This window comes from Solanum verrucosum, unplaced genomic scaffold (assembly GCF_900185275.1).
Source record: "Solanum verrucosum unplaced genomic scaffold, falcon-dt-bn FXZP01000205.1, whole genome shotgun sequence".
NCBI lineage: Eukaryota > Viridiplantae > Streptophyta > Magnoliopsida > Solanales > Solanaceae > Solanum > Solanum verrucosum.
This window is the reverse complement of record NW_026019950.1, coordinates 3,338,196-3,351,554: the sequence shown is the minus strand read 5'-3', so window position 1 is coordinate 3,351,554 and position 13,359 is coordinate 3,338,196. Positions and strand designations below refer to the sequence as shown.

General features: G+C 30.7%; 1 protein-coding gene and 1 pseudogene across 1 annotated transcript; both read right to left on the bottom strand.

Annotated features, from left to right (window-relative positions):
- Nucleotides 1-23: 23 nt before the first annotated feature.
- Nucleotides 24-1,175, bottom strand: LOC125813901 (uncharacterized). Its single transcript, XM_049493376.1, has one exon. It carries the CDS (start codon nt 1,167-1,169, stop codon nt 24-26), a length of 1,146 nt encoding a protein of 381 aa, XP_049349333.1. The 5' UTR covers nt 1,170-1,175.
- Nucleotides 1,176-5,581: 4,406 nt separating this feature from the next.
- On the bottom strand, nt 5,582-6,675 carry LOC125814041 (uncharacterized; annotated as a pseudogene).
- Nucleotides 6,676-13,359: the final 6,684 nt, after the last annotated feature.

Sequence of the window (13,359 nt, the reverse complement as noted above, 5' to 3'; positions counted from 1 at the left end):
AACCAAAGGAGATTTTTTTATGCCTAAGCAAGTGGAACTAAGCTCATTGTATATGGAACCACAGTAGCACAAAAGAAAGGCTTTGGTGCAAGAGCAGAAAGGCTGCAGAGGTGTCGCATCTTCTTTGTCTCAAACTGATACAAGTAGATATCAGCTGCAACCCTCATAAGCAAGATGTTGTCCTTGAAAGCTAGAGTCCCGATCCAAGGATACCCTGAATTGTAGTCTCTTACTAACTTTTCAGCTATCTTGAACAGATACTTGTCGTTTTCTTTTTCCAGCAATTCCAAAGAGATCGTAAAAGTAAGATCCCATTGAGAAGTAAAATGATCCTTCAGCACCCACAATTGAAGTCCGTGCTCAGATATTAACACATAATGTAGCTTCCCTTCAGCTTCTCCCATGCACATCTCGGGTGTTAAATTGAACTGGTTGGTGGGGAGTGGTACCATTATCAACCAAGATATCTCATTTTCTGGATCAAACATAAGGATTTCGTCTCCATCAGTAAGCCAATACAGAATCCCTGTTACACAGATGCATCCCTTTTTCTGCATGTTGTGATTGCAAAGACAAATCTCTCCGGATATTCTCCATTCTCCTGTTTCTGATGAATAGATGTTAAAAGAGAAACATCCATCTCCTTCTGTACTGGTTTCATTTTGGCTAACTATCACAACCTTAAAACTTGTGAATGCATCAATTGGGTTCTTGAATGGATCAAAAACCAAGGTTATGCAGCTTTCTCTGGAAGGATTTGGCCACTGAAGTTCTTTCCACTCCTTATTCAGCGGGTTACAGATGTAGATTACAGGAACATCACAAGGAAAGCTACTTCGACAACAGATTAGTCCATAACTTGAATCCTGGATGACAATACGTTCTGGGAGGAAATCAAGAACATCAATATGGACTTCCGTGGTAACTCTTTCTATAGGTATGAAGCTGATCCAGTCATAATCTTCATCACACCACTGGTACCTACCCTGATAGAAGAAACCCGTTAGAGGTTCCATCTTTTTCAACTGTCCTTGGATGAAACTGCGGTCAGACATAAGACATTGCCATCCCTTTGATACACACTTCAATTTCAGCAAATCCTTAGTAGACAATTTTGGTAGTACTTCATATAGCATGTCACTGCTTGGAAACCAAATTTCCTTTTTCATCTTCACAACCCTGACATAATTCAATTCTGTTAACTAAAAAATAGTTGGGATAATTCAAACTAGAGGAAAACGCAAAATCACGTGTGACAAAATTTTAGATTAGTACATAATCAGGGATGCAAACAGAGCTACTTCTACATAATTAGTGGATTAACAACTGCAACAAATATCAGAGAAATGATACACATTGAAAGATGCAGAATCAGCAAGAAATCCACAACATTTTCAGATATATGGGTAGCAAATAATGACAGTTGCCAATAGAACCACTCACAAGCTATAGTATAAGCAGAATACCTGACAAACTCGTATTCATCATAAAACATCATACAGAAGTGAATTGGGATATGAGTATCAAATACCAATGACATCATCATTTAACAAGACTAGCTAGCACAAAACTTGAACACCACACAATAGTATAGTTCTTCATCCATTGAGTACCTGTTAACAATTTTACATATATGGAAGTCCTTTTTCACGGTGGGGTGGAGTTTTCGACCTTTTCAAGAAACAGAAATAACAATATGCATCTACTATGTCCACACATTGCTAGCAAACCCCTAACCTTCCCAGTAACCCCATTACTGCCAAACAGAACTGCTTCTTTTTTTCTTAGTTTCAACTAAAGATTAATACTTAGCTCTGTTCAACTGTACAAGTAAGGCAATTTCTCTAGCCCATAATGAACAAAAACACACCTCAGTTCATCCCATACATCTCAACCTCCTAAATCACACTGCTGAAGAAGAAGAAAAAAAAATATCTGAAGAAATTAAACAGATTGAAAAAGATAAAGATTAACCAAGCAAACCACATTGTAAAACAGAAAAACTTGTAAAGATTCAATCTTTTCAAAAGAACAACACAAATATTTGCCAGACCCAAAAGGGTTTTTTGCATTAGAAATAAAGAGTTGAAAACAAACCTTGTATTCTTTGAGAAAACTTAAGAAGAGCTTCAAGAAATTCTCAAAACCAACTAAGCTGCCATATTTCCCTATTAATGTTCTCTGTGTGCATTGTAGCTTGCTTTCACTTTTACATGCAAAAACAGAAATGGTGTCTCTCAGAGTGGCACTGAGATATTGGTAGTGGTAAAGTAGGAGGGCACAGACTCTTCAAATGGTGCAGAGGGATTTGTACTAGTTATTATTGTGACAACAGACACAAAGGACAATCCCACTGCCTACAATTTATCTTTCTTTTTTGGTTTTGCCTTTTTATTAGTATCAGGTTATTTAATTTACTGGCAGAAAAAAAAATAATGCAACCATTATTTATATATTCTATTTGACATTACAGTATTTCCTATAATGGTTTATTGCATGCATTGGCCTGATTAAAGATTTTAATCATTCCTCAAAAAAAATAAAAATTTATGTTTTCTTCACCATATTTGTGAAGCATATTTTTATACATAATTTATGTTAATTTCAATATATCAAATTAAATAATGCATAAAAAATAATGTTAATTTCAATATCCAAATCACACCATGAATAACTAATATCATCATTACTAATATATTATGACGTTATTCCTATAAACCATGCCAAATGACCGTAGAGACGTGTAAAGTTTGTAACCTGAAAAAGAAATTCAAGAGATCAATATAAAGTAGTACTATTCTTTGTCCCAATTGAAGTGTCTTAATTTAATTTCCATTTTAGTTTGTCCTTAAAAAGTACAGTTTTTTATATTTAAATATTTTATTTGACAATGTTAAAACTACAAGATTTAAAAAGGACATTTAGTACCATACACATTTTTAATTTAAGATCATAAGATTTACAAATCTCTTTTTATTTCTTAAATTTCATGTCTAATCAAATTAAGACACTTAAATTAAACCGAGAGAGTAATATAATTTAACCGTCTCTAATTTGAGATTCAAGTTTCATTCAATTGATATACTTATAATTTCCTTATCGTTATATGTACGATTTTGAATTTACGCTTAAATTTTAAAAAGGATGATAATGTAAAATAATCTTTCCTTCTTTTTGCATTTTTACGACAATTCAACCGTTAGAATTTCGCTTTTATAGTTTTGTACTGATTTAAGGTTGGACATTTTTTACTGACTATGCAGTATAATATTTTGTTTTTTTCAGAGTATTAGACGTGAATTTAATATGTATTTTCACTAAATAGTGACTTTATTATATCTTTTTTTTATTTCCCACCCACATTGGAGCTCCGACTAAATTCGGATCGCGCTCTGCAGGGCCCATTCAGGGGTGGTGCTCACAACATGATTTTCTCCATACCTAGGGCTCGAACCTAAGACCTCTACCTTCTTTGAAAACCTAACTTTATTGGTGATTATTCAAGTATTGGTTCCACAACGCAACAAAATGTATCACATTTGAATGGAATCAAAATAGTTTCATCACCAGGATTAAGATCGGTACTTCATTATACTATAAATTGGGAGGAAGCTACGAGTTACGATCATATACATCTATATAATCTTTCTCTACGTGGAAATCGATTACATATTATGTGCTCCAATACGATACCTCCTTTAGTACATAGGCACATTTTTATCAACTTTGTATACCTATGCCATTAATTAATTTCACTTTCATACTTTTGTATTGATGATCTTTTAGGTAGGTGAGATAAATTTTTGTGTAGTTACGTTATTGATTTCCATTCGCCTCCAAATTGAGTATTATTAGGCGTGAAAAGGAAAGTCATGAAGTAAATAATGCACGTATATAATATGATTGAATTTATCATCTTATATGTGATTGAATTTATTAAGCTCGATAAAAGATTAAAAAAAAGAGTAATAATGTATACAAGAAAAAAGAAAAGAAAAATGAGTTGCAAAAAAAGGTAGTAGTAAAGAGGCTAACCATACAAATTCCATCGACACTTGCCACTTGGATGATTAAACTATATAGTTGCAAATAGAAAAAGCAAAGAGGTAATTTAAAGTCGATCTATTTAACATTTAATCATTACAATAAGATGGATTCCAAGAAATCAGAAATGTGACTTAATTGGATCAGATTAAAAATATTTCCTGGTCTATTTTGTGTTCCAGACGATAGACTATTCTCTGTACTATTAATAGGATCACTTATAACAAGTCACACATTCATACTATGTAAATACAAAAATAAAGAAATTTCACGATTGAACTATCAAAAGAAAAACAGACTATAAATCGGAGCTCTAAACACAGTGCCTTGCAGTGACAATTGAAAGTTGTTGCATGCTCTCGAGGTCACCATGTCATCCATTTCCGCAAAAAATGTTCAAACACATCGAGGCTTAATTGAGTATGAGTCACACCCTAGCTTATCCATTGAGGGTTCATCAATAAAATTGTGTGAAGAATCCATTAACGCGATTATGACACTCAAACATCTCTTCCCATGGTACCCAGTCACGCATCCTTCAATTCGTATGGCTCATCAGTAAATTTTACCATAACGTCATCTCATTTAATATGTGGGTTTGCTACTTTGCTTCTTTAAATTCCTTCAACATTAATCTCATTTGTAGCATCCCTTTTTATTGCAAGAAAATGTCCATGCATAAATTTTAGGTAGACTTGGGTTAGTTATATCATATTATGATGGTGTAGAAATTTAATGTACTGATAGTGCACAAAACTTAACTCTTAAATAAATACTCTTATAAAAGAACAAATAACAAATAAAGAACGATATTTAGTTGGGCTAGTAGGGTGATGAGTCGTTATCCATAACAATTTTCATGTTTTTGATTTTTTTTAGGGCTTACATTTTGTATCAAATGATATTGGATTGTTTTTTTTTTTTTTAAAAAAAAGAATTGGATTTGGATTATTTCGTTTTTCAAATTCGAATACAAAATTCATATAAATATAGTATAAAGAATTTAATAGACTTAGTTAATTAAATACACATTCCATTCTAAATAATTTTTTAAAAGAGTTTTGTGTCACAAAATAAAGAAAAACATTGCAATGAATATATAAGGGGTATATTTGTTCAGTTTAGACTGAAAAATATTTTTGTTAGTTGTTACACTAAATGCGAAATAAGAGAAGATGGTGTAATATTCAAAATCAAAAGGAAAACATATGTTATAAAGCGAAACTTCAAGGAATGTTTATAAAATTATCCTAAGAATAAAAACAGGTAAGTTGACCGCAAAATGTAAACTGTTTTCAACAGTACAAGAATAAAAAAAAAAACCTGTACCCTTCAATCTTCATGAATATAAGGTGCACAAATAAGAGGGACAGGACAAAACTCAGATGAAAATGGAACAACCCCTTGACAATCAAACTAGCAGAGAGTTATATGTGAATGTAACAAATTAACAAGTAAGAACTCAAATGAATTCATAACTCAAAATGACATGCAACAAGTTGTATCTATATCGCAAGAAAACAGAAACAAATAGGCATTAATAGAATGATTTAAAAACGCTTGCGTCGTCGGCCTCTAACTGATTTTTTGAAAGGCATGAATTTCTTCTCTCCTCCTTGTAGGTACAACTCCAAACCAGCAGAACTAATTATAACTTTCTCAAGGGTCCCTAGCCATTCCCCTCCTAAAACCATGTCATATTTCGACGACAGTGGAAGTAGATATACTTTCAAATTAAACACAGTGCCTTCCATTGACAATTGAAAGTTGTTGCATACTCTGGAGCTCACCATTTCCCCCAAATCTGAGCGAACAGTTTGAGGCTGGATTAATGGAACTGTCTCACAACCTAACTTATCTGCTAAGGATTCATTGATGAAATTGTGCGTAGTCTCTTCTTCCCCCATTAGCACAGCCAAGGGTACCTCCCCATGATACCCAGTCACGCAGAATCCACCGTCCACTGATAACTCCATGTCTATCTCACTTTCCTCTGTAGTAACAACATCTACAATCGGAACGTTAACATCAATCCTCTCTATCTCAGTAGGAACAATCGGAACGCTAACATCAATCCTTTCTATCTCAGTAGGAACAACATCTACAATCGGAACGTTAACATCAATCCTTTCTATCTCAGTAGGAACAAGATCTACAATCGGAGCATCAACACCATCATCTTCAATCAGTGAAACAGAATCCTTCTTTTTGCTGCGTTTGCGACTATAAGTAGCGGTTATGGGTTCTCTGTGCCGTTTAACTTGCTCCTCCTTAAATAAATCAGCAACAATTGAACAAAGATTCAAAATTAATCATTACAACAATTTTAATTTTGGAAAATCAACTCTACAGAAGTAAAACTAATTGTACCTGCAGCATCGATGAGTTCTCATGGCCGTCAGAGGAACGATTCATGGCAGCTTCGATGATCATTTTTTCGCCTTTCTCTTGATCCCTAGAAGATTCAATGCATTTTTTCAACTCTAAAATTTGTTCATCAAATTTTTCCAGCCTGGCATCAGATTTGTCCAGCCTGGAATTCAATTCTCCAAACAGCCTCTCCATTAGAGCACGCATTACCCTCATCTCTGCTGCAACAGTATCAGCGATTTGCTTGTTTCCATTAACCATCTCGACGGCGAAGAAGAAGAAGAAGAAACACAGAGGAGAAGGATTTTCCGATCAAGTCTATTTATAGTACTCGCTCTCCCGTCTCAACTGCCTTCTCATGCCCTTTCTTTCGAAAAAAAATCAATGAAAATGCACCTGCACAATAAAATGATACTACTACTCCTATTAAGTACTAAAAGTTAATAGTTTGACTCGATACTTTATTTAAGGAAAATTAATGAAGATTTTTAAATTTTATGATCCTAGTCAAAGTTGTATTAAATGTATCAAAATATCATGTGATTTATGACTTCAAACATATTATATGGAAAGTTGAAATTAAAATTTTATCAAAAAAGAAAAATTATTCTTTTTAAAACAGACTAAAAAAGAAAGTATAGTAAAGCCTTATTAAATTAATACTTAGTGAATTAATAATTTTTTCAAGATAATATTTTCCTTATGTCCCACTTGAGTCAATGTAAAAAATCACCAATTTCGATAAGATAATATATTTTTCAAAAGATCCATATATAAATATATGATCTCAATGATATTATAAATTAATAATTATTTAAAAGTATAAATATATCTAAGACAATTTTGTGAAATATGATTCTATTGTTTTTTGTTAAAATTTAAATCTAGTTGAAGCTCATCCAAAAGTTTCGGTGTTGTTATGATTGCAAATCTTTTTGAGTGCATGTAGAATGATCTCTTTTGTATTCACATACTGTTTTACGCATTTTATCTGTCATTATTGATTTTGTGACAATTTTTAAATGAGAAGCCATTTTTTAATATGGTTTCAAGAATTTTACTATGTTGCTTATATAGTTTATTCTTTTAACATCATACAATGAATGTTTTTAGTAAAGATACAATGAATAATATTTGATGATTAAGAAATAATGAACATTACGTATAATGAATTTTTATTTTATTTTTGAAATAGAGAAACACAAAAAAGGAAAAAAAAAAAAAAAACGGAAGTTGAGAAAATACAAAACAAGAATTTGCTAAATTAAGTACCACTACTCTATTTTCTTTCCCACGCCCATGCACGATACAAACACATTTACTCTTCCACAATCTCACATTATTTTATAAAATGTTTTACAATATTTATAAAGTTAATCTCTTCTAATATAAAAAATAAAACGGAGAGTATTCTTGAATTTAGATTAGGTCAATGATGTTAATAAGGGCTGTAAATTATATTATGAAAATAATGGTATCAATAAGGAGCCAAAATTTGTGGAACATGAGATTTTTCTTATTAAAATTGATTGAGTTTTTTAATTAAATTTTTAGATGTCATATAAACATGTTAAAAAAATAACTACATTATATTTTTAGAGCGATTTTTTAGTACATCAATTTTTATTTTATAAGGTGCATAATAATAGATGATGTTTTTGTTGTTGGTTCCATATTTGACTTCCCGGTTTAATGTGTACATAAATCAAAGATAATTGTGATTTGGAGTTGATTAGAGTTTAATTGGGTTCAACTTTTTTTTTGATTAATTTAATCCATTTTTCCTAATCTATTTGATAGTCTAATTTCGCAGATTAAGATGATATTAAATTACTTCGACCTCAATAGATAAACCATTATATAACGGTGTATATTGGTTATGAAAACTTATATTTTATTCTTTTGGTATACAATAATTTGCTTAAAAATTAATCTTGATATATATTACTTTACATTTATGTACTATATTACTTTGTATATACGTGCAACACAACAATGTTTTTTTTATACTTTAGAGTAATGAATTTAAGAATAAGAAAAATCTTTTTCTCAGCGGACTTAAGTGATGAATGATATTATAAGATATGTATTTATTTAGTTTGTTCTTTTCACTAAGTTTTCTTTAACCATTTTGATGAGGAAGAAGAATAGTGAGTAATAGGGTGCCTATTTATAGAGGTAGTACTAATTGCAATGTTCCATTGCATTCACACATGTCCTTATTCTTCAAAAATCATCGAAAATATTACTGAAAATGAAATAAAAATAGTAGTCAAACTTGTCCACCAGCATTCATGCATGTCCTTATTTTTTAAAAATTACTGAAAATGCCGTTGCAAATGAAATCAGAATACTCGTCAAATATATTTTTCAAAACTAAGGATATCTATAATATATGATAATGAGACATTAAGAGAATTAATAAGAAGGAGTCCTAATATATATGATAAAAAAAAAAAATTTAAAATTTAAGGAGTCGTAAAATATATGGTGTGATGTATTAAAAAAGTTAATAACTAAGAGATTTAAAATATTTGATAAAATAAAAATATATTGTAAATATTATTATTGAAGATTATATATATATATATATATATATATATATATATATATATATATATATATATATATATATATACACGTTCTTGAATACCTGTGTTGCACGTGTATTACCACTTAATAGTATAAATATTTCAAAAGTTTAAATATTTGAATAAATTTTTTAGATGTCATATAAACATGTTAAGAAAACAACAACATTTTATTTTTAGAGCGATTTTTCTGTATATTAATTTTTATTTTATAAGGTGCATAATAGATGATGTTCTTGTTGTTGGTTCTCATATTTGACTTCTCGGTTGAATGTGTACATAAATCAAAGATAATTATGATTTGGAGTTTATTGGGGTTTAATTGGGTTCAACATTCTTTTTCATTAATTTGATCAAATTTTCCTAATCTATTTGATAGTCAAATTTCATAGATTAAGATGATATTAAATTATTTCGACCTCAATAAATAAATTATTATTTAACAGTGTATATTTGGTTATGAAAAATTGTATTTTATTCTTTTGATATACAATAATTTATTTAAAAATTAATATTGATATTACTTTACATTTATGTTCTATATTACTTGGTATACACGTGCAACGCACGTGACGAGAAACTAATATATATATATATATATATATATATAAATCATTTTCTCGGCGAACTTAAGCAATGAATGATATTATAGAATACTAATTTAGTTTTTTCTTTTCACTGAGTTTCCTTTGACCATCTCGATAAGGAAGAAGAGGAGTGGGTAATAGGGCTTTTCGATGCCTATTTATAGAGGTAGTACTAGTTACAATGTTCCACTGCATTAAAACATTTTCTCATTTTTTCGAAAATTATTGAAAATGCCTCCGCAAATGCAATCAGAATAGTAGTCAAATATATTAATAAAAAGTAGGGCTGTCAAAATGGGTTTAGCCCATGGGGTCGGCCCAACTCTACTCACTATTGGGGTAGGGTTGGGATAAAAATTTTCAAGCCCATTTAAAATTAGGGCTTATAAGCCCGACCCATATAAATCCTTGGCCCTTGAGGCTTGATCGGGGATAGACTGGGGTCGACCCATGGGTCAAAACTTTTTATTTAAGAGTAATTTACAATAATCTCACTAGAATATAATTTAATTATTTGAATTCATGCTATGTTGTAATAATATGAATCTTTGTACTCAGATACATGTATCTCGGAATGTGTGGACTCAAAATTAGGTTAATTTGTTCTAGATACACTCTATCCAAGTAGATTCACATGTATCTAGGATACATATACAAATCTCGCGCCCTCGCCTCCCTTCCATCTTGCTTGTCACTCTCTTATCTCACTCGCATATCTGGAATGCGAGATACTTTAATTACACTAGATTTTTGCTAGTGTTATTGAAACAACACTATTGTTTGTCATATTTGATTTGAAAAGTTTCTCTTTTTCTTGATATTATAGAATTATAAGTTTGAAAAAAAAAAGAATTGCCTGCCCCAGCCCTTCAAATTCCTTGGCCCTACCAAATGAAGGGCCTACCAAATGAAGGGCCGGGCTGCCCTAACCCTTCAAATTCCTTTGCCCACGAGGCTTGGGCTGACCCTTTTTGACAACTCTAATAAAAACTAAGGATTTATATACTATATGATAAAGAGGCATTAAGATAATTAATAATAAGGAATCCAAAAATATATGATAAGAAGACAATATATTTAAAAATATAAGGAATCTTAAAATATATGATACGATATAATAGGAAAGTTAATAATGAAGACTCCTAAAATAGATGATAAAACAAAAATATATTGTAACATATTATTATTGAGGATTGCGTGTGTATATATCTATATATATGAAAAAAATTATACAATGGAGTAATGAATTTAAGGATATGAAAAAAATTTGCGGACTTAAGCAATGAATGATATAAAAGAATTATTTAGTTTTTTGGTTCCACCATACCAAAAAAAAAGAAAAAAGAGAGAGAGGCAATAACAATTAATGCAAGAAGTAGGAGAACTGAATAAACTTCATAAATTGCAATGGACAACAATTAATTAAGGATGACTACAAGTAGTTCCTCTACATGAAGAGAAAATTGCAAGAAACATAAACTAGAGGTTTTACAAAGAAATAAACCCTAAAAACCCCTTTATGAAAAACATTTAGTAAAACTCAACGAACTGTTGTCTTCGTCTTCATCAACTGATTCATTGAAACTCAGAGTGTTTTTTACCTCTGAAGTATAAAACTGCAAAATTATGTTAAAAGATAAAATTCTCAAGAGTTCATATCCACTGATTTCCTAATACAATCTGAGGACAATGGGACAAGATATAACTTCACTGTAAATAACATGCCTTGCACCGAGAAAATTAACATCAGTAAATTAAAATATAAACAAAGCCAAAATTCAAAAACTAAAACAAAAAAACTTGTACCTGAAGAGTTGATGATTTTGATTTTCCAGAGCCAGCTTTTGGAGAAAACAAAAATTTTGAGTTTCCTTTAACCACCTCGACGAGGAAGAAGAAGAGTGAGTGATATATAGGGCTTTTCAATGCCTAATTATAGAGGCGGTACTAGTTGAATTGTTCCACCACATTCACACCTTTCCTTACTCTTCAAACATTACCGAAATGCCCCTGCAAATGTAGTCAAATATATATTTTTAATCATTACATTTTATTTTTGGTTAGCTAATAAAAGATAAAAACGGGGAGTCTTCTTGAATTTAGATTAGGACAAAGATATTTATGAGGGATGTACGTAAAACATATATTATGAAAATAATTAATGATATTAATATGGAGGCAAAATTTGTGGAAGATAAAAAAAATTTCTTATCAAAGTCTTTTTCCTAACTCATTCTTTAACTATGATTAATTAAAGATTTGTTAAATTAATTTAATCTACATTTATAAATTTTAAATATGACAAGTCTAAAAATAATATATGTATTTGATGAAATGGAGTAAAGATGTAATAAAGAGGAGCCAATTTTTTTTTATGGACTTGAAGAAAATTACAAGACAAACAAAACTAGTAGTGTATGACTTGACAAGTGCACTTTGAATTGTTGGCCTACTGATGCTTTCATATCTCGTTAGTCTTAAGTTGGTGACAAGAGTAGTCTTCCACCAAAGAACCTTTAACAGTAAAACTCAATAGAGTCGATCTCAACGCTAGCTCGTTGTCTTCATCTTCATCATATGATTTGTTGAAACTGATCACAAAGTGTTTCTCATTTCCAATTCCGAAGTTAAACCCCATATCGTAAGCTAAAATTCTCGAGGATCCACATCTATTGGTTTCCTAATACCATCTCACAATTTGACAACAATAGAGCCAAATTTCTAAGTCAAGTCTTTTAGAGAAAACAAAAAATTTATACCTGATGAGTTTGATCTATAGCCGGCAGATAAATCTCTCTTCTTTCATTGAAGTCAATTCGTTAGGTTCATCCAACTTTTCATGTTTGACCTTCACTTCACTTTCTTCATGTCCATGACAACATCTGAGTTTCTTTTAACCATCTCAATAAGGAAAAGAAGAGTGAGTAATAGGATTTTTCGATGTCCATTTATAACTGTCATGTTCACCGCATTCACGCTTGTCATTGTTCTTAGAAGAGAACCTTTAATCTTTTTCTTTCCATTTATGTCAAAATAGTTCTCATTGAACAATACCAGTTTTTCCTTCTTTTTTCCCCTTAAAAATGGATCTGTTAATTTAAATCATTCTAAATCAATATCTTTGACCCCTATAGAATTGTGGATTAGATGTAAGTTTTATCCGAAATAAGGTCATCATTAGTTCAAATATCATCTTTTTTTTAAATGATAATTAATAAATTATGTTCCTAGAAGTAAATTTGTTTTACAAGAAATAAATAAAAAAATAACAAAAGAGTAATTTGAAAAAAATTCAACAATATCATCTAACCGATAAATCAAAATTAATGTTTCATTGCATTTAAGTAGAGGGAGAAACAGTTAATATACATAAAGTTGAGCAAAGAACACCACATGAAATCGTTAATATTTAAATACTAAGTAATTAAAAAAAATATTAAGACTCAAGAACATGATAGTGGTAATACTTCATTGCACTGAGAAAGTAGTAACCAAGATCGTTCTGGTGTACACTCTTGAGAGAGATTTAAGAGGAAATTCTTGAAAATTTTGTACATAAACCGTCAATTACAACAAACAATACTAGGCGAAGTTGCATAAAAAATGTAACTTAGCAACTTGTTTTGAGAAAAAGAGTTTATTAGCTAACACTTATTGTGTTATGTTATTGATGCTTATTGTGTTCACGCTTTCATTTGAGCTGAAGAGTAAAGACGGAGTTTATTGAGTGGTAATGTGTTTGTTGGCATGAATATCGATGAAATCTC